This window comes from Nomascus leucogenys, chromosome 4 (assembly GCF_006542625.1).
Source record: "Nomascus leucogenys isolate Asia chromosome 4, Asia_NLE_v1, whole genome shotgun sequence".
NCBI classification, from domain to species: domain Eukaryota; kingdom Metazoa; phylum Chordata; class Mammalia; order Primates; family Hylobatidae; genus Nomascus; species Nomascus leucogenys.
The window spans coordinates 47,742,416-47,769,383 of record NC_044384.1 but is presented as its reverse complement, the minus strand read 5'-3'; the positions used below and the strand labels follow the sequence as shown (position 1 = coordinate 47,769,383).

The 26,968-nt window shown below is 45.1% G+C and overlaps 1 protein-coding gene across 1 annotated transcript in view; it reads left to right on the top strand.

The window, feature by feature from the left end:
- Positions 1–7,047: 7,047 nt before the first annotated feature.
- The window catches only part of RNF125 (ring finger protein 125), a 51,398-nt gene continuing 31,477 nt past the window's right edge, over positions 7,048–26,968 (top strand). The window contains exons 1-2 of the mRNA XM_003261959.3: positions 7,048–7,642; positions 23,946–24,099. Coding sequence (XP_003262007.2) covers positions 7,479–7,642; positions 23,946–24,099 — 318 coding nt within the window. The 5' untranslated portion in view covers positions 7,048–7,478. The remainder of the gene's footprint in view (positions 7,643–23,945; positions 24,100–26,968) is intronic.

Below are 26,968 nucleotides of genomic sequence, written 5' to 3'. Positions count from 1 at the left end.
ACCACGGTGAAACCCCGTCTCTACTAAAAATACAAAAAAATTAGCCGGGCGTGGTGGCGGGCGCCTGTAGTCCCAGCTACTCGGAGAGGCTGAGGCAGGAGAATGGCGTGAACCTGGGAGGCGGAGCTAGCAGTGAGCCGAGATTGCGCCACTGCACTCCAGCCTGGGTGACAGAGCGAGACTCCGTCTCAAAAATAAAAAATAAATAAATAAAATAAACTTCAAAGAATGTAGGAATGTTTTTCTCATTTCTTCAACCTTGCTTCAAATTATAAACTAATTTCTTTTCATCCCTTCTGTGGAAATAAATAAGTGAAGTACATAGTTTTCTAGATGTTTTAAAGAGCTGTAGCTTTGCTTTCCTTTGGGTTGGTTGAGAGATACATTAGTCTTCTTGGTGACAGGACGTTGATTATAGGCCTTTCAAATTTTCTTTGTACTAATCTATACTTTTGATATACTTCAGGGATTAGAAACTGAATTGTGAATTTATTCTCAGGCTGACACCATCACCATCACTGTTATCATCATCACCCTTGTCATCTGTAAGTTTAAAGATTGACCAGCCTGGGCAACATGGCGAAACCCCATCTCTACAAAAAATACAAAAAATTAGCTGGGCATGTTGGCGTATGCCTGTAGTTCCAGCTACCTGGGAGGCTGAGATGGGAGGATCACTTGAGCCTGGGAAGTGGAGGTTGCAGTGAGCCAAGATTGCTCCACTGCACTCCAGCCTGAATCACAGAGAAAGACCCTGTCTCCAAAAAGAAAGAAAGAAAGAAAGAAAGATTTATTAGGAGTCTTAATGGCCTGGTGTGGTGGCTCACGCCTGCAATCCCAGCACTTTGAAAGGCCAAGGAGAGATTGCTTGCCTCCAGGAGTTCGAGACCAGCCTGGGCAACATGGCAAGACCCTGTTTCTTTTTTTCTTTTTTTTGAGACAGAATCTCATTCTGTCACCCAGGCTGCGGTGCTGTGGCATGATCTCGGCTCACTGCAACCTCTGCCTCCCAGGTTCAAGTGATTCTCCTGCCTTAGCCTCCCAGTAGCTGGGATTACAGGCATTCACCACCATGCCTGGCTAATTTTTTTGTATTATTAGTAGGGACGGGTTTTCACCATGTTGGCCAGGCTGGTCTCAAACTCCTGACCTCAGGTGAACTGCCCACCCTGGCCTTTCAAAGTGTTGGGATTACAGGCATGAGCCACGGTGCCTGGCAAGACCCCGTTTCTACGAAAGAGTCTTATTATATCAGATGCTTTTATCCTCCCATATCCCATTTGCCTGCCTCATTTTGTTTAATAGTTTTATTATTTTCTAAGAATTTTTATGCTTCTCATCTCTACAGCAGAGCCTTAGTGAAAAAATGCATAGATTTTTTAAAATAAAAGACAATCTAGAATTAAAATCTGGTTCTACCACTTATTTCCTATGTGACTTTTGCTAAGTTAAATAATCTGAACATATAAAATGGGAATAATAATATTCACCTTGGCCGGGCGCGGTGGCTCACACCTGTAATCCCAGCACTTTGGGAGGCCGAGGCAGGTGGATCACAAGGTCAGGAGATCGAGACCACGGTGAAACCCCGTCTCTACTAAAAATACAAAAAAATTAGCCGGGCATGGTGGCGGGCGCCTGTAGTCCCAGCTACTCGAAGACACTGAGGCAGGAGAATGGCATGAACCCGGGAGGCGGAGCTTGCAGTGAGCTGAGACTGTGCCACTGCACTCCAGCCTGGGCAACAGAGCGAGACTCCGTCTCAAAAAATAAAAAAAATAAAAAAATAAAAATAAAAATACAAAAAATTAGCCAGGCGTGGTGGCGGGTCTGTAGTCCCAGCTACTTGGGAGGCTGAGGCAGGAGAATCGCGTGAACCCGGGAGGCAGGGCTTGCAGTGAGCCGAGATCGCGCCACTGCACTCCAGCCTGGGCGACAGAGTGAGACTCCTCTCAAAAAAAAAAAAAAAAAAAATTCACCTTGTGAGATAATTATTGAAAGACATGTATAAATATGAATATATTTGTCACCTCTCACATGACAGGTCCTCTAGCCCTCAGAGTAGCCACAAGCAGGATAAATAGGAAGGCAAATATAGCAGGCAATGAAAAACTAAGACAATAGTATGAGATGAATGTAATGTGGAAAGTTTTCCAAGGCCAGGCATTGTGGCTCATGCCTATAATCCCAGTACTTTGAGAGACCGAGGCAGGAGGATTGCTTGAGCCCAGGAGTTCATGACCAGCTTGGGCAGCATATTGGGACACTGTCTCCACAAAAAATACAAAAGTTAGCTGAGTGTGGTGACACATGACTGTGGTCCCAGCTACTCAGGAGGCTGAGGTGGGAGGACTGTTTGAGCCCATGAGGTTGAAGCTGCAGCAGTGAGCCATGATGGCACCACTGCACTCCAGCCTGGACAGCAGAGCAAGACCCTATCTCAAAAAAAAGAAAGAAAGAAAGAAAGAAAGAAAGAAAGACAGAAAGAAAAAGAAAGAAAGAAAAGAAAGGTTTCTAAACTAAGACCCAAAATTTGGCCAGGGGCGGTGGCTCATGCCTATAATCCCAGCACTTTGGGAGGCTGAGGTGGGTGGATCATGAGGTCAAAAGAGAAAGACCATCCTGGCCAAAATGGTGAAGCCCCATCTCTACCAAAACTACAAAAATTAGTCGGGCGTGGTGGCTCACACCTGTAATCCTAGCTACTCAGGAGGCTGAGGCAGGAGGATTGCTGGAACCCAAGAGGCAGAGGTTGCAGTGAGCTGACGTGGTACCACTGCACTCCAGCCTGGAGGACAGAGTGAGACTCCATCTCAGGGAAAACAAAGACAAAAAACAAAAACACCCAAATTTGAGAAAGTTGAGGTATGAATGGCAGAATGTTGGGTAGGAAGTGTTAAGTCCAAGAGAAAAATAAAAGCATGATAAAGGCCTTGAGTCAGAGAGAACTTAACACACTCAAGGATTGAAATAAGTAGGGGAATTTAAGAGCCTGAAAAATAGGGAGGAGAGTGAAAGCAGCTAAGACCCCCCAGATAGTTACTTTGGGAAACCTTACTGTTGGTCCATCCAATTGTTTCATCTCCTTTCTTGGTATAAGAATCCTATTTATGTTGTTTCAGAGAGCTGAGGTGCCAAGTCCTATGGAATAAATAATGAGTTTAAGCCAATCAGAGTGCTCCCATTCTCTTTAGCTAGTGACTGATTTAGGATGGCAATGGTGCCCAATTTTGACCAATTAGATAGGAAGGGAAGTCTGCAGAGGAAGGCCTCTAGGAAGCATTTTTCTCCCATATAAAAGAGGAGAGAGCTACAAGGGGGAAATCTTACCCTTTCCTTTTTGTTTTTGGAGGTTGTATATAGAGGTGACTGTTTCAGCCATAAGGGAGACATGCTGAGGATGGCAAGGGGCTGAGGCTGCGAGGACATAATTGAGCTGCTGAGACATCTCTGGAACTGTTTACACCTGGACTAATTTACCATATTTGATAATAAATATCTTTTTTTTTTTGAGACAGAGTCTTGCTCTGTTGCCCCAGGCTAGAGTGCAGTGGCATGATCTCAGCTCACTGCAACCTCCACCTCCTGGGTTCAAGTGAGTCTCCTGCCTCAGCCTCCTGAGTAGCTGGGCTTACAAGTGTGTGCCACCATGCCTGGCTAATTTTTGTATTTTTAGTAGAGATGGAGTTTCACCACATTGGCCAGGCTGGTCTCGAACTCCTGACCTTGTGATCAGCCTGCCTCTGCCTCCCAAAGTGCTGGGATTACAGGTGTAAGCCACTGAGCTGGGCGATAATAAATATCCTTACTAAATGAGGCACTTTTAGTTGAATTTCTGATTCCTGCCATCGAAAGTAAGTCTTGCGGGAATTTTCAGATAATATTAAGGATTTGGAATTTAATCCTAAGGATTAGGAGAGCTATTAAAGGATTTTGTGCATGGGGTGGCACAAGATGTTTGCTTTTCAAAAGATCACTTTAGTTGCCATGTGGATAATAAACTGGAGAAAGGCAATGATGGATGCAGGTAGAGCAGTTAGGAACTATTGCCATAAGTCACACAAGAGAATGCAGTGATTTAAAATAAGTGGTGGCTATGGAAATAGAAGAAAATGAGCATGGTGGCTCATGCCTGTAATCCCAGCACTTTGGGAGGCCAAGGCAGGCAGATCATGAGGTCAGGAGTTCAAGACTAGCCTGGCCAACATGGTGAGACTCTGTCTCTACTAAAAATACAAAAAAATTAGCTGGGTGTGGTGGCGTGCGCCTGCAATCCCAGCTACTCAGGAGGCTGAGGCAGGAGAATCACTTGAACCTAGGAGGCAGAGGTTGCAGTGAGCTGAGATTGCGCCACTGCACACCTCCAGCCTGGGCAACAGAGAGAGACTTCATCTCGGAAAAAAAAGAACTACTGAGATACATATTGGAGGCAGGATTGTGATTATGATGGATTCAATGTGAATGAGGAAGAGGAAGAAATCAAGGATGACTTCCAGGTGTCTGGACTGAGCTATAAAGTGGATCATAGTGCCATCTGCTAACAGAGAGATCAACCACTGGAGGAGGTGAGGAGGTGGCTACTATAATGAGTTCATTATTGGAGACATTGGGCTGAGGGTGTCTATGTCAAATGGTCAGTCATGTAAGCTATTGGGCTATTGGGCATTTGAATGGCTTGGGGTAGAGATAAAGATGTGAAAGTTTTTGGAACCGAAATAGTGACAGAAACTGTGTGATTTTTGAGAGAGACAGAAAGATAGAAAGAGAGAGAGAGGAGAAGGGAAAAGGTCCTAAGACAGAATCCTAGGATCTCCAGCCCAGAGACAGTGGAGAAGGAGACTCTGGCAAGGGAGAAGAAACAATAGCCAGAAAGAAAGAAGGAAAGTCAGAGTGTTTCCAGAAGGAGGGGATGGTCAGGACTGACAAACATAGTTGAGAGGTCAAGCAAAAAAATAGCTGAAAAGAATCTATTGGAATTAGTTACATGAACGTCACCAGTGACACTGATAATAAAGCAGTTTTTGGACAGATGGAGGTGGAGAGGTTGGTTCAGACCCCAGACTGGACTGAATAAGAAGTGAATAATTAAGAAATGATGACAAAATGTACAGGATCAGATCAAGAGATTTGGCCTTGAAGGGGATATGGGGCAGGAGTTGAGGCATAAGTGGGATGAAAGGGAGGTTTTTGTTTTCCTTTTGAAGATGGGAATAACTATCTTTTCATTTTATTTCCCCCCACCGCCTGCCCCCACCACCCATGCTCCAGCTCTATAGGTCTTTCCTTTCTTTGGTCCTGCCTCATTCACTGTTCCCAGTCCACGCTTTTTCCTAAATCTTTGAACGGCTCACTTCTTTTCATTATTCATGGCTCTGCTCAAATGTCACTTCATCCAAAAATTCTTCTCTGAGCTTATTCTTCTCCTCATTGTCATTTACTGTTTTATCTTCTTCATGGCTCTGATTATCTGAAATGATTTTGTTCATTCGTTTATGGACTGATTACATATATCTTCCTTTTGTTTGTTTTTTGTTTGTTGGTTTGTTTTTGAGACAGAGTCTCACTCTGTTACCCAGGCTAGAGTGTAGTGGCGTGGTCTTGGCTCACTGCAACTTCTACCTCTTGGGTTCAAGTGGTTCTCCTGCCTCAGCCTCCCAAGTAGCTGGGACTACACGCATGTGCCACCACACCCGGCTAATTTTTGTATTTTTAGTACAAAAATTTTTACTAAAGAAATGTTGTATTTTTAGTAGAGACGGGTTTCACTATGTTGGCCAGGCTGGTCTTGAACTCCTGACTTCGTGATCCACCTGCCTTGGCCTCCCAAAGTGCTGGGATTTCAGGCATGAGCCACTGCACCCGACCTGTTTTGTTTTTTTGATACAGGGTCTCCCTCTGTTGCCCAGGCTGGAATGCAGTGGCATGATCTCGGCTCACTGCAGCCTCCACCTTTCGGGTTCAAGCGATTCTTGTGCCTCAGCCTCCCAAGTAGCTCACACCCAGCTAAGTTTTGTATTTTTAGTAGAGAAAGGGTTTCACTATGTTGGCCAGGCTGGTCTCAAACTCCTGACCTCAGGTGATTTGTCCTCCTTGCCTCCAAAGTGTTGGGATCACAGGCGTGAGCCACTGCCCCGGCTTGGTTTGTTTTTTGAGACATGGTCTCACTCTGTCGCACAGGATGGAGTGCAGTAGCGTGATCTTGGCTCCTGTGCTCAAGTGATTCTCCCACCTCAGCCTCCCAAAGTGCTGAAATTACAGGCGTAAGCCACGGTACCTGGCCTATATCTCCTAATTAAAAGTAAAGCCTGGGGTAAACTGGGTGAAGTTTATGGCCTGTTAAATACGTACAGGTATTATATGCGTTATTATATCCCATGTGTTATATATTATTGTATATGTGTATTATATACTATGTACTATTCTTACAACTGTATGTGAATCTATAATTATCTCAAAATAAAGTTTTGGTTTTGTTTTTTAAAGTAAGTTCTGTGAGAACTGGGATTTTGTTTGCTTGTTGACAATTGCATCTTCATCACTAGAACTGAGTCTGGCGTGCAGTGGGCACTAAATAAGTCTTCGTAAAAAGTGTGAATTAACGCCCGGCTAATTTTTGTATTATTAGCAGCGACGGGGTTTCACCATGTTGGCCAGGCTGGTCTCAAACTCCTGCCCTCAAGCAGGAGTTTCAAGCCCGCCTCGGCCTCCCAAAGTGTTGGAATTACAGGCGTGGGCCACCGCGCCTGGCTGATCACGTTTAAAGGGCGGGGTGGGGAGAGTACAAACAACAGAGGAAATCCTGAGCCGCAGAGGAAACTGGAGATGGCAGGGTTTAGCACTAGAATCTCTGTAGGAGAGGTAGGATTGGAATCCGAATCTCCAGGACTCTTTCCACTACCCAGCCTATCTCTCCATTAATGGACTATTGATTGGATGACAGAGTAGCGATAGCACCGTCTTAGGAGACGCCCAATCATAGGTCATAGGTCATTTTTGCAGCCTATTGTGATTACAACAGTGGAGGATGGTCCTATGCATCACCTTACAAGCGCGGCTGTTCTCTGATTATCATTAAGCGTGGCCACGCCCGCACTTAACTTCTTACAGTAGGGAAAGCAGCTGTGTGTGATAGCTTGGAAGGTTTACTGCTGCCTCAAGTCCTCTTCTCTGCAGTTGAGGTTTCAGGTTTCAATCCTCCCAATACCACAAGACAGAGCACCGGGCGGCTGCCGCCTCCGCCTCCGCCCCTTAACCTAGGGGGCTTGCCGAAGATTTCAGCCCCGCGGCCGCGCGCTCGCCCTGCTCTAGAGCAAGGTTGGGCGCAGCGGCGGAGGTGGCTTCTGGGCTGCGCAAGCTGGGAGAGCTGGGAGGCGGCGATCGCAGCTGGGCCGGGACTTCCTTCCTCCACCGCACGACAACAAAACAACCCTGCGGCAGGCACTGAGTGCTTGGCAGCTGTCTGGGCGAGAGGCACAGCGATGGGCTCCGTGCTGAGCAGCGACAGCGGCAAATCGGCGCCCGCCTCTGCCACCCCGCGGGCCCTGGAGCGCAGGGGATACCCGGAGTTGCCCGTCACGTCCTTCGACTGCGCCGTGTGCCTTGAGGTGTTACACCAGCCTGTCCGGACCCGCTGTGGCCACGTGTAAGTTCCAGGGGAGCTCGGTTTGCGCCCACCCCTAAGGAGGGCGATGTGGGGAAGCTGAGGGCATGGTGTGGGGAAGGAGGGGGACGGAAGACAGCGTCTTAGGAAATTGCCGCAGGGAGAAACCTGGACCCGTCGGATGCAGGACCACGGGGAAAACGCCGGTCGGAAGGTGACACAGGATTTCGGGAGGAGAAAAAAGAAACAAGCGGGCCCTGTAGCCCCCTTGTGCTGCCTCCTCCCGAAGCCCAGGTGCGGAACTCCAGAGAAGGGGATCCGGGCACGGGTCCCGCCCAGAGCCAGGGCTCGCCAACTGGGGAGGGTGCTCTTGGCTGGAGAACCAGCGCTCCCCGGGCACGGAAAGGAAACGAGGTCCAGCTACAAGGCAGGGGCTCCCGCAAAGCGCAGTTACCCCGCTGAACACGGTGGAACGGGCTGCGCTTCCCTCTGCCCCAGAAACCCAGGTCCGTTTTGTTTTGCTGGAGCTGTGCACGTGTTCCCAGAATGCCCACAGAGGCTAGTCTTAAGCAAACACGGATCTGTGCAAAGTGTCTTTCCACCCCCACCCCTGCTACCCTTTCCCAACACAGACACCCAGCCCCTCAAAGGGCAAGTCAAACTGGAGCTTCCGAGTGACTTTCCACAATCGTTAGAGTTTAACAACCTGCTAGGGTGGGGCTTGGACGTTAGCCGCAAGCCCCTGAATGTACTCCTTCAAAACCCAGCCACAGACAGGAGGTGGCAGGCTACCTGCTTTATGCACGGTCTCTCCAAACCGGCAGAAATTACAGAGTAAAATAACTTTCTCAAAACCGCATAGTACTTAGCTAAAACTCGCAGTTGGTGCAAAGCCGTGGTCGTTTCTAAGAAGAATTTAAAAGTCCCTATATAAAATTGGCACATCCTTAATGTGTGTTTGAGTAACTGGTGGAGTTGGATCTGTGAATTTGTGCTCTGTTTACTGTGTGTGTGTGTGTGTGTGTGTGTGTGTGTGTGTGTGTGTGTGTGTGTGTGAAAGAGAGAGAGAGAGACGTAGTCCGGCTTTGTCGCCCAGGCTGGAGTGCGGTGGCGCTATCTCGGCTCACTGCAACCTCCGCCCACTGCAACCTCCGCCTCCCAGGCTCAAGTGATTCTCCTGCCTCAGCCTCCTGAGTTGCTGGGATTACAGGCGCCCACCACCACACCCGGCTAGTTTTTGAATTTAGAGTAGAGATGGGGTTTTACCATGTTGGCCAGGCTGGTCTTGAACTCCTGACCTCAATTGATCCACCCACCTCAGCCTCCCAAAGTGCTGGGATTAAAGGTGTGAGCCACTGCACCCAGCCTTCTGTCTTTGCTTTGAATTTTGTTTGTAGATACGTGTGTGTGTTGTGTCTGCACAGATCAGGAGCGGAAGCCCACTTAATGTCCTTTGAAGGGTGACTATAGTATGATGAAGCCCTGTGCGATACCACAGTGGCTTGTACCAGCATTTGGCTTAGGAAGAAAGAAATAGCGTTATTATGAATGCAAGTGCACAACATGTTTTTGAGGACCACTTTTGAAAGGATTTAGGTAGTCCTTTATTTATTTATTTATTTATTTTATTGAGACGGAGTCTCGCTCCGTCACCCAGGCTGGAGTGCAGTGGCGCGATCTCGGCTCACTGCAGGCTCCGCCCCCCAGGTTCCCGCCATTCTCCTGCCTCAGCCTCTCCGAGTAGCTGGGACTACAGGCGCCCGCCACCACGCCCGGCTAATTTTTTTGTGTGTTTTTAGTAGAGACGGGGTTTCGACGTGGTCTTGATCTCCTGACCTTGTGATCCGCCCACCTCGGCCTCCCAAAGTGCTGGGATTATACAAGCGTGAGCCACCGCGCCCGGCTAGGTAGTCCTTAAAAACATTTTGTGCACTTGCCTTCAAAAGTTTTGAGGCCGGGCGCGGTAGCTCACACCTGTAATCCTAGCACTTCTGGAGGCTGAGGTGGATGGATCACCTGAGGTCAGGAGTTCGAGACCAGCCTGGCCAACATGGTGAAACCTCATCTCTACTAAAAATACAAAAATTAGCCAGGTGTGGTGACCCGTGCCTGTAATCCCAGCTACCTGGGAGGCTGAGGCAGGAGAACTGCTTGAACCTGGGAGGCAGAGGTTGCAGTGAGCTGAGATGGCATCATTGTACTCCAGCCCCGGCAACAGAGCAAAACTCAGTCTCAAAAAAAAGAAAAAAAAAAGTTTTGAAAGGACTTAGGTGATCCTTAATACCTACAGCCTTGTATCTGAAAAGCAGTTTTCACCACTGCCCGTCTGTGAGCCAGGGACAAAAGTGTGCAGCCTGCACAATGTATAAATAAAGAGTGCTTTGGGCATTATTTCGTAGCTGTATTTTCAAGGCCTGTTGTTTCAGCTTTGTTCTTAAAACTCGAGGCTTAAATTTACCCTCCTTTCTGATTACTGATGTTGTTGCTCAGCTGTCCAGATGTAGCTTATTAACATAATACCCACAGGCCAGTCTGGAAGCCAAGATGGGCTGTGTGAGTCATAAAATATATTGATTATTTTAGGGCAATAACAGCCTAAAGATACCTCCATTTAAATTGAATCATTATTAGCATTAAAACTTTAAAGTTGTGCAAAACATAAACAGTGGGCGTTTTGAAGATTTGTTTTGGAATAGACGCTTTGCTATTCAATGATCTGACTGGAGATTGTTTTCCCGGTTTGGACTTTGAATATTATAATTTACCATTTACAATATTTTTCCTTCTACTAAAGGATAATATAAATTTGCAAAATGTTAAATTTTTTGTTTAATCTTTTTCTTTGTTAAAGTGAATAGGAAACTAGCAACTGGAAAAATAGTCATAAAATACCATTACAAGGGCTGAACAAATTGCCTTTCCTCTCTTTACTGTTCTTTGTTTTGACAAATCTTATGTCCATTGTTCTGGCTGTGGGCAGAATTTCCATATTCCTCCTTTTGGCAAACTTACTTGGTCTCCTTCCACTTTATAAATGTTAACCAGAGTCCTTTCTGCAGTAGAGATTGTGAGCGTTAATACCATTTGTACATTCTAAATGAATTACTCTTTTCCATTGAAATTAAGTTGGAAAACGAATAAATGCAAATGAACCGTCTGTATTTTATTATCCCATATTGAAGCTACATTTCCAGACATGTTGAACTAGGTGGTTTATGCTGATTTTTGTTTGTAAACCTATTTCACATCAAACAAATTTAATAATAACAACAGTACCTTGAATGAACATGTACAGAGCACTTTATAAGTTGTATGGTGATGCAGTAGTAACTGGCCCTTACAGAAAGCTGGATTTGAAATTCACCTCTGCCACTAGCCAGCTGTGTGACCACTGTAGGGAAATTTGAATCTGATTTTTTCCCCTAAAGGTTTGATCATTTGAGTCTATGAAACAAACTGCTAATAGATTAACAAGGGGGGAAAGGCCTACAAATGTATTAATGTGCATATGGGCATGGGAGTCATACAAAATATGAAAACTGAGAGAAAGGGCCAGATGCTTGATGCTTTTATACCATCTTGAGGTTACAGCAGAATAGGGGCTTGGAACATGGTTATGGGAGGGAGAGAGAAAGAAGGGCCTGGGGCAAAGATGGTCTAGTTATGCAGATAAAACTTCATAGATAGCAGCTCCTAGAAAGAATAGGCATGAGCCTGTGTTAAGTTGCTCTGTCAGACCTTCATAGGTGTCAGACTTTCAGTTAATAATTTCCTAGGTACAGATAAGGGGGTGCCTCCAAGAAAGCCTGGTTGTTTATTTCACCAGTGTAGATTTTCTCTACAGATACAAGTCTGCTCCACAAAAGGCAGCTTTTCAGGGTTATTCGTTTGTGCGGGAATATATCAAAGAAGTACATTTTGGGGTGAAATAGTTTCAGTTTCCTTTAGTCCCCCATTTAAAGCTTAATTTTTAAAACATTTAACATTTCCTTTATTTATTTTTATTATTTATTTATTTATTTTTAGAGGTGAGATCTCACTCTGTCACCCAGGCTGCAGTGTAGTGGTGCAATCATGGCTCACTGCAGCCTCTACCTCCTGGGCTCAGCAATCCTCCTGCCTCAGCCTCTCACGTAGCTGGGACTACAAGTGCCTGCCACCATGCCTGGCTATTTTTTACTTATTTATTTATTTTGAGATGGAGTCTCGCTCTATCGCCTAGGCTGGAGGGCAGTGGCGTGATCTCAGATCGCTGCAACCTCCGCCTCCCGGGTTCAAGTGACTCTCTTGCCTCAGCCACTCTAGTAGCTGGGATTACAGACATGCACCACCACACCTGGCTAGTTTTTGTATTTTTTGTAGAGGCAGGGTTTCGCCATTTTGCCCAGGCTGGTCTTGAACTCCTGAGCTCAGGTGATTTGCCTGCCTCGGCCTCCCAAAGTGCTGGAATTACAGGAGTGAGCCACTGCACCCAGCCAAGAAAGTGACAATTTACATACCGCAAGGTCAGGAATTTTTTAAGGGAACCATATATACAGGGTACCAGGCCAATCTTTTTCTAAGTCTATTGGCTTTTTATTGTCAATTTCAGTCCCTCAAAACATCTAAGTATAACATTCCAGTTAAAGTCTTGCTAAAATAACCACTGTCTCCAATTATGTCCTGTTCAGACTGTTACTGAACTTATGCATGTAACTGTATTGCCATGAAATAAGAATACTCAAAAACTGGTTTGTAAATCCAAAGAGAAAAAGGTAAATTATTTTGCTCACAAAAGTATACTTGGCCAGGTGCAGTGGCTCATGCCTGTAATCCCAGCACTTTGGAAGGCCGATGCAGGAGGATGGCTGGAGACCAGCAGTTTGTGACTAGCCTGGGCAACATAGCGAGACCCCATCTCTACTACACAAAAGTCTTGTTCAAAAGAGAAAACCATATTTTACTTTTGAATCAATATATCAATAATAAAGCTAATTTAAATAAAACCTAATAAACAAGTCCATCCAATTTTCAGTGAGCTTTGACCACACGAGATAAGATTTACGTATCTTTTATAACCTCTTACGATTTTTCTTCTATTTCCAACTTTCTATATTCATTTAGTTTTATCTATATCTCTTTTTATTCTTTCAATTTGAAACAATCCTTAAATAACTTCTAAACTAGACACAATTAGTTTTCCATTAACAAAAAAATCACACTTTATGCCATTCTTTCTTTTTTTTTTTTTTTTTTTAAGATGGAGTCTCACTCTGTCACCCAGGCTGGAGTGCAGTGGCATGATCTTGGCTCATTGCAACCTCTGCCTCCTGGGTTCAAGCGATTCTCCTGCCTCAGCCTCCTGAGTAGCTGGGATTACAGGTGTGCACCACCACTCCCGGCCTCATGCCATTCTTATAACCTTTCTCTCCAAAAACATTATCTTGCTTCTTTTTATATTCTGCCTGAAGAATTGTTTGTCTTATTTCTAGTAGTTTTATTTGTTTGTTTTTAGAGACATGATCTAAGAACAAACTACTCAGTGATGTGATCATAGCCTACTGCAACCTCAAATTCCTGGGCTCAAGCAATCCTCCTACCTCAGCCTCCTGAGTAGCTGGAACAACAGGCATGCCCCACCGCACCCTGCTAAAATTTTATTTTTTTATAGAGACAGGATCTGCCTATGTTGCCCAGGCCAATCTTAAATTCCTAGGCTCAAGTGATCCTCCTGCCTTAGCCTCTCAAAGAGCTGAGATTACAGGCATGAGCACTCCCAAACTGCTGGGATTACAGGCATGAGCCACCACACCCAGCCAACCAACAGTTTAAAACTAGCTTTATTGCTGGGCACAGTGGCTTACACCTATAATCCCAGTACTTTGGGAGGCCAAGGCAGGCGGATCACTTGAGCCTAGGAGTTGGAAACCAGCCTGGTCAACATGGCGAAACCTTGTCCCTACTGAAAATACTAAAAAATTAGCGGGCATGGTGGTGCACATGGAGGCTGGGGTGGGAGAATCGCTTGAACCTAGGAGATAGAGGTTGCAGTGAGCTGAGATCGCACCACTGCACTCCAGCCTGGGTGACAGATCAAGAGTCGTTCTCAAAAAAACAAAAACAAACAAACAAACCTAGCTTGATTTACCAAAGATTACTAAAGTCATATGAACTTTGAAAAACATTTGGGATAGTTAATTTGTGAGTACTCATTTATTTAGAAGTCAGTTTGGTACTACAGACTATACAAACCCATGTGTAAACATATATATACATGTAGACACAACATATAGCACATGCACACACCAGTATCCAAAAGCCAAAGAGATTAGGAAGTTTAATGCAGGAGAGCAGAACTTTAGACATGAGAGGATGGAACCTGCCCATGGCTTCTGTGGCTCAGTGAGAAGACGGAGGACCCCCAATGGCCAGGCGTGGTGGCTCACGCCTGTAATCCCAGCACTTTGGGAGGCGGAGGCGGGGGGATCACCTGAGGTCAGGAGTTTGAGACCAGCCTGCCCAACATGGCGAAACCCCGTTTCTCTAAAAATACAAGAAAATTAGCCAGGGGTGGTCGCAGGCACCTGTAATCCCAGCAACTTAGGAGGCTGAGGCAGGAGAATCACTTGAACCCAGGAGGCGGAGGTTGTAATAGCCAAGATGGCGCCACTTTACTCTAGCCTGGGTGACAAGAGTGAAACCCTGTCTCAAAAAAAAGACAAGACCCCCAAAGAGGGCGATTGGTGGCTTTTGTGTTTGTGTATGCGTGTGTGTGTGTGTTCCTCAAGGGGTCTCAGGGTTCACAGAAGTCCCCTATAGGCCTCTTCATGTGGTATCAAAAATGGCTAAAAGGAGGAAGGGCAGAGGGGAAGGAAATGGAAGAACAAGTCTTAGAGGAGCCAATTTGGGGAGATTTTAAGCTTTCAAAATGCCAATACAGTTTTAGTTAGTAGGAGTCTGAGGACTAAGAAGTTCCCAAGGGAGAAACAGGATTTGAAAGAGAACAGAGAATATCAGCTATTAATTAAGCTGGCTTTTGACCACAGAGCCATCTTTCTTAAAAAAACCTTTTTTTTTTTTTTTTTTTTTTTTGAGATGGAGTCTTGCTCTGTTGCCCACGCTGGAGTGCAACGGCGCAATCTCGGCTCACTGCAACCTCCGCCTCCCAGGTTCAAGCGATTCTCGTGTCTCAGCCTAAAAAATCCTTTTAAATATGCAAGCAGCAAACATTTTGTCCTCTGAGCACCCAGTCTTTTTTTCTTTTTGAGACGTAGTCTTGCTTTGTCATCCAGGCTAGAATGCGGTGGCCCAATCTGGGCTCACTGCAACCTCTGCCTCCCAGGTTCAAGCAATTCTCCTGTCTCAGCATCCTGAGTAGCTGGGACTACGAGGGTGTGCCACCATGCCCACCACCTAATTTTTGTATTTTTAGTAGAGACGAGGTTTCACCATGTTGCTCTCAAACTCCTGACCTCAGGTGATCTGCCTGCCTCAGCCTCCCAAAGTGCTGGGATTACAGGTGTGAGCCACCATCCCCAGCCTGAGCACCCAGTCTTTTGTGGGAGCAGACAGAATGGTAGCTGTGGCATTTCATGCCTCTTTCTCCCCAGACCCTCCCAGCACCCCCTCTCTAGGGGGTACCTACCTCTCCTCACCTGTTTGGTTCCCAGCCATAGCAGGAGGTATGTCTCTCTGGCCCCATAGAGGAAGCAGATTAATGGGGAAAATGTTACTATCACACTCTAAATATAAACCAACGTTTTAACCAAAGGAAATAACTCAAAATCAAAACAAATAAGAACATTTGAGACTGAAATCAAGAAGCTCTTGATGGCTTCAACCAAGGTTTCCTAAGAGTGAGCAAAAGTTGCAACCCTTTCAAAATCCAGATCATTCCCTACAACAGCTTAAAGAAAGCAAGGTTTTGCCAGCCGCAAATGGGGTACAACCCACATTTTTGTCTGGCCATGTTCTCTAGGGTTTAAGACAGAGAAAAACAACAGCTGGATGAGAGGCTTACAAAATGAATGGGTACCCCAAAGGTTAAGAAGTCATACAAATATAAATTCAAAACAATTCAAACTAATTTTTTCCAAGCGTTTCTTTTATTTTTCCTTCCTGAGTTAAAGGATTTATGTCTCCTAGGGACTTGTTCCCTGAAAGGGAATTGAATCCAGGCTGCAGTGGTGAAAGTGCAGAATCCTTACCACTAGACTACAGGATGGAGTCTTTTTTTTTTTTTTTTTTAACAAATTTCATAAGGAATCTAAAGCATGCAGTTTGAGTACAAAGGATTTTAACTTTGTTTTAAATCTGATTTCTACTTTTCAAAAATCTTGCCAAGGGAGTTTCTAAACCTGTATTCCTTTTGTATCTTTTCATAGGTCCCAATAAGGTAGCTATTTAAGATGTGAGCTCTAAAAAGTTTTCTTTTAAATATAGCCATTCATTTATTTTAAAAGCAACTCAAACCAATACAAGAGCTAATTTATATGTTTTTCCCTGTTCCAAATTTAGAAAGGGTAAAACACAGAGACTCATACCATCACATTTGACCAGGCACTATAGGCAGAGATCGGAGAGGAGAACTGACTTGGTTAAAAAAAAATGAGTTTACAGCCGGGCGCGGTGGCTCACACCTGTAATCCCAGCAGTTTGGGAGGCCAAGGCGGGCGGATCACGAGGTCAGGAGATCGAGACCATCCTGGCTAACATGGTGAAACCCTGTCTCTACTAAAAATACAAAAAATTAGCCGGGCGTGGTGGCGGGTGCCTGTAGTCCCAGCTACTCGGGAGGTTGAGGCAAGAGAATGGCGTGAACCTGGGAGACAGAGCTTGCAGTGAGCCAAGATTGTGCCACTGCACTCCAGCCTGGGCAACAGAGCAAGACTCCATCTTAAAAAAAAAAAAATAGGTAGTGGTCCATGGTAAGTCATAGAATGTACCTAATTTTTATTTTTATTTTTTATTATTTAATTTTATTTTATTTTTTGAGCCAGAGTCTCATTCTGTCACCCAGGCTGGAGTGCAGTGGAGCGATCTTGGCTCACTGCAACCTCCACCTCCTGGTTCAAGCGATTCTCCTGCCTCAGCCTCTTGAGTAGCTGGGACTACTGGCGCATGCCACCACACCCAACTAATTTTGTATTTTTAGTAGAGACAGGGTTTCACCATTTTGGCCAGGCTGATCTCGAACTCCAGACCTCAGGTGATCCGCCCGCCTCTCCCTCCCAAAGTGCTGGGATTACAGGCGTGAGCCACCCCACCCGGCAGTGAATGTACCTAATTTTTAGAAAATGAAACTCTGTTTAGGATAATTCTGAAATACTTTCAGGTAAATGGATTGAAACGTTCAATTTGTGGTCAAGTATGAGCAGTAAAGCCTACATCAAATTGGTAGTTTCCTAAGTAGAGTCTGAGAGTCTTCCTGATGAGTTTTAAATTGATCCAGAAATATGCATGAGTGGCTTTCATTCTTACAGGACATTTGCAATCCCAGTGTAAACCAAAAATAAAATTCTAAGGCCCCCAACCAACTGAATGGACCTTTCCTGTCTGCCAAGGGCATTCTAAAGTAAACCAGAAACACTAGTTCACGCCATGATAGGAATGGGTATTTATCAAATACTGCAGACTGGGTAATAGATAAAGAAAAGAATTTTTTCAGCTCACAGTTCTGGAGGCTAGGAAGTCCAAGAGCGTGGTGCTGGGACCTAGCTAGAGTCATCCCCTGGTGGAAAGGTAGAAAGAAGTTGGCATAGTGGGAAAATGCACGTGAGAGCTCACTTATTATTTTATTTTTTAGAGATGGGGTTCTCACTGTGTTGCCCAAGCTGGACTCAAACTCCTGGGCTCAAGCGATCCTCCTGCCTCAGAGAGTTGGCTTTTATAGCAAAGCCACTTCTGCAAGAACAAGCCCACTCCTGTGATAACGGCATTCATCCGTTCATCACAGTGGAGCCCTTATGACCTAAATGCCTCCTGAAGGCACCACCTCTCAATTCCACCACAAGAGGAACCAAGTTTTCATGCTTGAACTTTGGGGGGACACATTCATTATATCAGGCCTCCTGGTTATACAGGCACATTCATGGTCTTATATTTGTGGCTTCTGCTTGTTACTGGGAAGAACTGAGGTTTCTTGAAAAGACTACAAAATTTGAGGCCCTACCCAAACTGTTTAAGGATCAGAGCACTACTGTCTGTGGCTGCATAAACTTCGCACATTGCTACACTACTCTGAACCTTAGTTTGCCATCAATAAAATGAGGAGAAAGCACAGCAGCATTTTATGAATTATTGTAGGAGTCTACAATAATAGGGGATAATGTATACAACTGTCCCCCATAGGGCTCAGCACCAGTATTTGTATTCTGCTTGCATTGGCATACAGCTCAAATTGTGAAAAAAAAAAAGAAAAAAAAGGGAAAACTGCTAGTTGACAAAAAACAAAATGTTATCTGCTTGCCTCTAAATAATGTAAGCGAGTAATCCATGTCAGAACCATAAGAAATGTTAATTGTGAGTTGAGCATTTGAACCATTTGTCATAAATTTCATTCAAGACTACATTTTGAGAACCAATTCTTAGAGACTCAGAGACATCCAAGGTCAGATTGTACCTTAGAACTTATAATCAGCTGAGATAGAAGGAAGTAAAACATGTGTAGCAGATAACTTAGATTTCTTGATCTTAAAATATTGATCTTTCCAACTGGGGTAGCTGTGGTGGTGGAATAAAAGGTTACTGAAATTTGGGTCAGAAAACCCCAGCTTAAGACCAACCAAGTTCAAGCACTTTTTTTTTTTTTTTTTGAGAGAGATGGAGTCTTGCTGTTGCCCAGGCTGGAGTGCAGTGGTGCGATCTCGGCTCACTGCAACCTCTGCCTCCTAGGTTCAAGTGATTCTCCTGCCTCAGCTTCCCAAGTAGCTGAGACTACAGGCATGCATCACCACACCCAGCTAATTTTTGTATTTTTGTTTTGTTTTGTTTTGGGACGGAGTCTTCCTCTGTCACCCAGGCTGGAGTGCAGTGGCACGATCTCGGCTCACTGCAACCTCTGCCTCCCGGGTTCAAGTAATTCCCCACCTCAGCCTCCCAAGTAGCTGGGATTACAGGCACCCACCACTACGCCTGGCCAATTTTTGGTATTTTTAGTAGAGATGGAGTTTCACCATGTTGGCCAGGCTGGTCCCGAACCCTTGACCTCAAGCGATCCACCTGCCTCAGCCTCCCAAAGTGTTAGGTTTACAGGCAGAAGCCACCATGCCTGGCTGTATTTTTGTTTAGTAGAGACAGGGTTTCACTCTGTGTTGGCCAGGCTGGTCTCGAACGCCTGACTTCAGGTGAGCCACCTACCTCCCAAAGTGCTGGGAATACTGGCGTGAGCCACCGTGCCTGGCCAAGCTCAAGCACTTTCTATATATGTGATTTTTTTCCCCCCAAGCCAAACTTTATCCAGCTTTATTAAAGATACTTTCCATAAACAGTTACGGTATTTCAGTCAGGACATGGGCAGACAATCCTTAACAGTATACAACAACTTTCAAACGCCCTTCTTCAATGGACTACCAAAAAACATAAAGCCACTTTAAAACCCAGTGGAGGGCTGGGCTTGGTGGCTCACGCCTGTATAATCCCAGCTACTCGGGAGGCTGAGGCAGGAGAATCACTGGAACCTGGGAGGCGGAAGTTGCAGTGAGCCAAGATTGCGCCATTGCAGCCTGGGCGACAGAGCAAGACTTCTGGCAAAAAAAAAAAACCCAAATCCAAAACAAAACTAAAAAATCCAATGGAGTATTCATTTGATACTCTGAACAAGAAAGTTTAGGGTGAGGGTTGACATTTCACATTTAGCATGTTGTTTAACATGAGCCGACCCTGACTTTCAGGGAGTGAAATGAAAATGGCAGAATTTGTCTGATGATATACAATGTAGAAATTGAGCCACTGCTCTTTTGAGGAGCCCCATCTCAGTGGCATCACTGGAAAGTCCAGATTGCCTGACATGCTGGTAGCCAATTATTGGGGGCCAGGCCCCAACAGGTGTCTAGGTTTAACAGAGTTAAGTTTATGCTGAAGATGGAAAGGGAGAAGAGGACATAGAAACAAATTTGTTTTACCATACCACAAGACTCTTGTGCCAAGGTGTCTGTGTTTGTCAAAGTCAGGGAATCCCTTCTCCTGGGAGCCAAGAGGAAGCCTCTCAAAACTAGAAGGGAACACCAGCCTGGTCAACATGGTGAAACCCCTCCTCTAGTATTAAAAATACAAAAATTTGCCAAACAAGGTGGCTCATGCATGTAATCCCAGCTACTTGGGAGGCTGAGGCCGAATTGTTTGAACTCGGGAGGTGGAGGTTGCAGTGAGCTGAGATCATGCCATTGCACTCCAGCCTAGGCAACAAAGCAAGACTCCGCCTCAAAAGAAAAGTCTGGGCACAGTGGCTCACGCCTGTAATCCCAGCACTTTGGGAGGCCGAGGAGTGCGGATCACCTGAGGTCGAGAGTTCGAGACTAGCCTGACCAACATGGAGAAAACCTGTCTCTACTTAAAATACAAAATTAGCTGGGCGTGGTGGCGCATGCCTGTAATCCCAGCTACTCGAGAGGCTGAAGCAGGAGAATCATTTGAACCTGGGAGGTGGAGGTCGCGGTGAGTTGAGATCTTGCCACTGCACTCCAGCCTGGGCAACAAGAGTGAAATTTCATCTCAAAAAAACAAAAAACTAGAAGGGAAAGGTGTTTTCCCCACATCAGTCCAGCTTCTAGACGTTCTATTAGTGACAGTTACTGATACCCCATCCCCAGAAAACAACAATGAAGTGTACTGTGTGCTAACAATATAACTTAAAAAAAAAAAAGAAAACCAAATTCTGCATTTTTATAAAACTTGATAAAAAATAGTATTTCAAACTGTACAGTCACCACAAGTACATAGTTACCACAAATGCACACACTTCACCTGGCACCTCCAGCACCTTGGCTTCCTGTGCCTGGTCTGTTTAGGCATCTGCATTCTCTGCAGGGTTATTTCCCTCCTTGCCAGCATCAGTTCTTCCCTTTTTCTCTTTGGGTACCTTCTCTCCCTTCTTTGCAAGGGCCTCCTTAGACTTGGCTTTGGAGAAGCAGATTTAACAGACAACCTTGCGGATCTTCTCTGTGGTTCATCCTTCACCTTGGCATTATCTCCTTAGCATCCCGCGCAGTCTTTCTCTTGAGCAGGGCGGCAGCTGCAGCGGGACATAAGCCCTGGGTAAGGGATGCAACAGCGCATAGGTTATAGTCGGTCTGGGGGTTATTCTTGCTTCTTCTTCACACTGTTCCTTTATGTGATCTTGCAGAAGCAACTTACCCGGTATGTGTCTTGGTTTCCTTATCTGTAAATGGAAATAATGATCTTTCTTGGGAGTTTATTAAGGTTAAATGAATTAAGGTATATGGAAGTGTTTTTAAAAATTTTGTAGAGAATCAGTGTATCAAGCTTGAAATTAGACATAAAAAATTACTGGCCGGGCACAGTGGCTCATGCCTGTAATCCCAACATTTTGGGAGGCCAGGGCGGGCAGATCACTTGAGGTCAGGAGTTCAAGACCAGCCTGGCCAACATGGCGAAACACAGTCTCTACTAGAAGTGAAAAAAAAATTAGCTGGGCATGGTGGTGCACACCTGCAATCTCAGCTACTCGGGAGGCTGAAGCAGAAGAATTGCTTGAACCTGAGAGACGGAGGTTGCAGTGAGCCGAGATTGCGCCTGGGCAACAGAGCGAAACTCTGTCTCAAAAAAAAAAAAAAATTCCATACAATAACAAAAATAACTAGAAGGAAAGGGTAGGAACCAAGGCAGATATGGAGTTCTACGTAAAGGGAGAAAAGTTCCATGTGGTTGCTACTGAATCAGTCATTATTCACTGTGTGCAGTGTTCAACTTCCAGAGACATGGTCCATACTTGACTTGGCTTGCCAGGTGCTCACGCCTTCAGTAGGAGTTGGTAGGCACCTCGATTGAGGTCCCACTGAGACTATATGTAATATAAGAGGTATTGTTCCTGCAGAGCAAGAGCAGGATGCTATTGCAAGAAAAAAGAGGAATGGATGCTGGACAGGTAATAAACAACAAGTAGATGTCTCAATCACTGCACAAGTGAGCATCCTCTGTGTGCTAATGTAATTTGACAACAGATGCAGAAGAGAATACTGTTACAAATCAGTCATGATCCAAGCCAAATTCAAACATAATAAGAAAAAAATAAAGAGGAAATGACTAATATAATTAAGAGTTAAAGAGGAAAAAAAAGAAGAAGAATGGTTTGGAGAATAGCTGTGCCTGCCCATCACTAAAGTTTATCATCAGCAAGTATTTAAATACTACCCAGTTGCCCATTAACAACCGAAGGGTAAATAAATTTGGGTGTATTCATACAATATCCTTCACAAAATTAGAATGGACAATCTCAACTATATACAACAATATAATGAATCTTTTGACCATAATATTGAGCTAAAGAAGACCAAGAATACATACCAGAGGGTTCCATTTATAGGAAGTACAGAAACAGGCAAAACTGATCTTCGTTATTAGAAGTCAGTGATTACCACCACCAAGGATAGTAAGCAGGGATGAGAAAGCTGCTGTCTATAGGCTGGTACAATGTTTGATAAGTATAATTTTTATATGTTAAAATACATTTTATTTTTATTTTTTTATTTTATTTATTTATTTATTTATTTTTTTGAGACAGAGTCTCGCTGTCACCCAGGCTGGAGTGCAATGGCGCGATCTCAGCTCACTGCAGGCTCCGCCCACTGGGGGTTCACGCCATTCTCCTGCCTCAGCCTCCCGAGTAGCTGGGACTACAGGTGCCCACCACCTCGCCCGGCTAATTTTTTGTATTTTTAGTAGAGACGGGGTTTCACTGTGTTAGGCAGGATGGTCTCGATCTCCTGACCTCGTGATCCGCCCACCTCGACCTCCCAAAGTGCTGGGATTACCGGCGTGAGCCACCGCGCCCGGCCTAAAATACATTTTAAAAAGTCAATGATTAGAGGGGATAGAATTGTGTCTGGAGGCCGGGCACAGTGGCCCACGCCTGTAATCCCAGCACTTTGGGAGGCTGAGGCAGGTGGATCACCTGAGGTCAGGAGTTTGAGACCAGCCTGACCAACATGGTGAAACCCCGTCTCTACTAAAATTACAAAAAAATGGCCAGGCATGGTGGTGGGTGCCAGTAATCCCAGCTACTTGGGAGGCTGAGGCAGGAGAATTGCTTGAACCTGGGAGGTGGAGGCTGCAGTGAGCCGAGATCGCGCCATTGCACTCCAGCCTGGGCGACAAGAGCAAGACTCCATCTCAAAAAAAAAAGACGAGGGGAAATTTTAGGGGCTGGCCATGCTGTTTTTGTTATAGGTACTGGGTATATGGATGTGTTCAGTTTTGAAATTTCATTCAACTATATGCTTATGGTACAAGAACTTTCCAGTATGTATAGTACACTTAAAATTTAAAAAGCCTACCTTTTGACATGTATTAATACTCCCAAATAGATATTATGTGCTGAGTAGTTTAAGAGGCATCATGTCATGCTGATGTGTATAAATTACCTAAATGCTCATTTTTATTTCTATGTTTATGGAGCCTTCAACAACTCCTATAAATAGGTCAGAATTTTCTGGAAATTTTGATTATGTTAAGATTTCATAATGAGCACCTTTAAATAAACCAGAGAACATATTTCTTGACGAGGAAGGAAAGAAGAAAGGAGGGAGGGGAGAGGGGAGGGAGGGGGAGGGAGGGGAGAGGGGAGGGAGGGGGAGGGAGGGGGAGGGAGGGGGAGGGAGGGGGAGGGAGGGGAGAGGGGAGGGAGGGAGGGAGGGGAGAGGGGAGGGAGGGAGGGGAGAGGGGAGGGGAGAGAGGAAGGGAAGGAAGAAGAAAATGGTTTTATAGGGAATTATAATGTGTCTGGTATTTTTACTTCCTTGACTTCCTGCTATTTTCTTATGTGACACACAAAACCCCACAGAAGAAAGACATATTTTCCCAAGAAATTCGAGGTAAAATCCGATTTAGACATTCTTTAAATTATCATTTAAACTTAGCCTATAGGAAAGCTATTTCATCCACTTTGAATTCTTACTTTTCTTGAAATGCGTGAGAAGTGCATGTGGTAAGAGTGTGTGATTCCAAAGAAGTTTTACTGGGAAGGTAAGCAATTCTCGGGAAGTGTAGGGTGCAAGTGGACCTGTAATTTGGTAGTATGGCTCATGGGGTACAAGGTGTCATTAAATTACAATTTACACAAATGAATACATGGTGGTGGCTCCTTATAGCTTTCAAGGAAAGTGATGTATTTTTGGTCTGTTTGGGGTAGATTCTGCCGTTCCTGTATTGCCACCAGTCTGAAGAACAACAAGTGGACCTGTCCTTATTGCCGGGCGTATCTTCCTTCAGAAGGAGTTCCAGCAACTGATGTAGCCAAAAGAATGAAATCAGAGTATGAGAACTGCACTGAGTGTGACACCCTGGTATGTGACCCCACTTGTGTTCGTGGTTACCAGCTTAAGTCCCTACGAAAGTTATCATTTCACCTCTGCTTCTGACCCCATGGTACCCACTTTTTTTTTTTTTTGAGACGGGGTCTCACTCTTTCAGCCAGGTTGGAGTGCAGAGGTGCGATCTCGGCTTACTGCAACCTCCGCCTCCCGGGTTCAAGCGATTCTCCTGCCTCCACCTCTGGAGTAGCTGGGACTACAGTCACGTGCCACCATGCCTGGCTAATTTTTTTGTATTTTTAGTGGAGACACGGTTTCACTATGTTAGCCAGGATGGTCTCAATCTCCTGACCTAGTGACCCGCCTGCCTTGGCCTCCTGAAGTGCTGGTGAGATGTGAGGCCAGCTGGACTTCCTGGGTAGAGTGGGGACTTGGTGAATTTTCCTGTCTTACAAGAGGATTGTAAAACACACCAATTAGCACTCTGTAAAATGCACCAATCAGTGATCTGTAAAATGCACCAATCAGCAGGATTCTGAAAGTAGCCAATTGCAGGGAGGATTGGAAAAAGGGCACTCTGACAGGACAGAAATGGAACATGGGAGGGGACAATAAGGGAATAAAAGCTGACCACCCCAGCTGGCAGTGGCAATAGGCTCGGGTCCCCTTCCATGTTGTGGGTGCTTTGTCCTTTTGCTCTTCACAATAAACCTTGCTACCACTCACTCTTTGGGTCCATGCCTTCTTTTTTTTTTTTTTTTTTTTTTTTTTTTTTTTTTTTTTTGAGGCAGAGTCTTGCTCTGTTGCCCAGGCTGCTGGAGTGTAGTGGCGCCATCTCGGCTCACTGCAAGCTCTGCCTCCCAGGTTCAAGTGATTCTCATGCCTCAGCCTCCCGAGTAGCTGGGACTACAGGTATGTGCCACAGTGCCTGGCTAATTTTTTGTCTTTTTAGTAGAGAGAGGGTTCTGCTATGTTGGCCAGGCTGTTCTCAAACTCCTGGCTTCAAGTGATCTGCCCACCTTGGCCTCCAAATTGCTGGGATTACAGGCGTGAGCCATCTCACCCAGCCTCCAATTTCATATATATCATCTGCAGAAAACCCTGATCTTCTACCATCACCCCTAATTTGTCAAACAAATGCTTTCATTGACCACCTCCATTTTCCCTTCTTCCCATTACTCCAGTGATCCTCTATGATATGTCCTCCAGTTCTGCTACTCTATTGCAGACCACTAATGAATAGCTTTATTATCAAACCCAGTGACTATATTTCCACCTGTATTGATCTGGACTTTGCAGTATTTGTCTCTATTAAGGACACCTTGCCTGTTGCAGTTTTCAAGTTGGGTACTATATCAGCTTCCCCAGATCATGTGAGGTCTTGAAGGTTATGTAGAAGATTCTAGATTTTATCTTAAATGCAGTAGTAAGCCAGAGAAAGAGAGTAAGTTTTGGAGTGCCAAGATCGGGCTTATATCTTTATTTTTATTTTTATTTCAGATAGAGTCGCACTGTGTTGCCCAGGCTGGCGTGCAGTGGTGTGATCTCAGCTCACTGCAGCCTCCACCTCCGGGGTTCAAGCGATTCTCATGCCTCAGCCTCCCGAGTAGCTGGGATTACAGGGGCCCGACACTACGCCTGGCTAACTTTTGTATTTTTAGTAGAGACACGGTTTCACCATGTTGGCCAGTCTGGTCTTGAACTCCTGACCTCAGGCGATCTGCCTGCTTCGGAAGCCCAAAGTGCTGGGATTACAGGCATGAGCCACCGTGCCCAGCCCAGGCTTGTATCTTTAAGATATCACTCTAACATACACATAGAAAATGGTTTGGAGGCCAGGCGCAGTGGCTCATGCCTGTAATCCCAGCACTTTGGGAGCCCGAGGTGGGAGGATTGCTTGACCTCAAGAGTTCAAGACCAACCTGGGAAGAGACCTTGTCTCTACTAAAAATCAAAAAAATTAGCTGGGGCATAGTGGTATATGCCTGTAGTCCTAGCTACTCCAGAGGCTGAGCAGGAAGAGCGCTTGAGCCCAGGAGATCAAGGCTGCAGTAAACTATGATCGTGCCGCTGCACTCCAGCCTGGGCAACATAGCAAGACTCTCTCAAAAAAGAGTAGCTGGGGAGAGGATCATGTTCATGTTCATGTTAGAGGGTGGTTTTAAAGGAAAATGATAAATATATATGTGATATATATAACTGATGATTGGCTTTTAACACACTGTCTGGAATATAGTAAATGCTCAAAATCAATAGCTTTTTACATTCTTAATAATAGATGATTGCTTATTTTTACTTAGTCTTCACATAAAATTCATACACCAAATCAAACTCATTATATTGTTTAATCATCCAATTCTTGATCCTACCTTGGTGTCTGTCAGAAACGAGGATTCTCTCAATTAACTTGTGTGGAAATCCTTTTTTCACCACCTCCCCCTCCCCCATTATCTGATTAATCACAAAGATTTTGATTTTTTTCTTTGAGATACTTTTTTTTTTTTTTTTTTTTTTTGAGATGGAGGCTCACTCTGTTGCCCAGGATGGAGTGCAGTGGTGTATGATCTTGGCTCACTGCAACCTCCACTTTCCAGGTTCAAGAGATTCTCATGCCTCAGCCTCCCGAGTAGCTGGGACTACAGGCATGCACCACTATGCCCGGCTAATTTTTGTATTTTAGTAGAGATGGGGTTTTACCATGTTGGCCAGGCTGGTCTTGAACTTCTGACCACAGGTGATCCGTCCACCTCGGCCTCCCAAAGTGCTAGGATTACAAGCATGAGCCACTGCGCCCAGCTTTGAGATACTTCTTATATTCTGTCTTTTCCTTTCTGTGTTATCCCTCTTTCTAGGAATGCTCCCCATTCCTTCTATGCACATTTTGCCCTCTCCCATTTTGCAC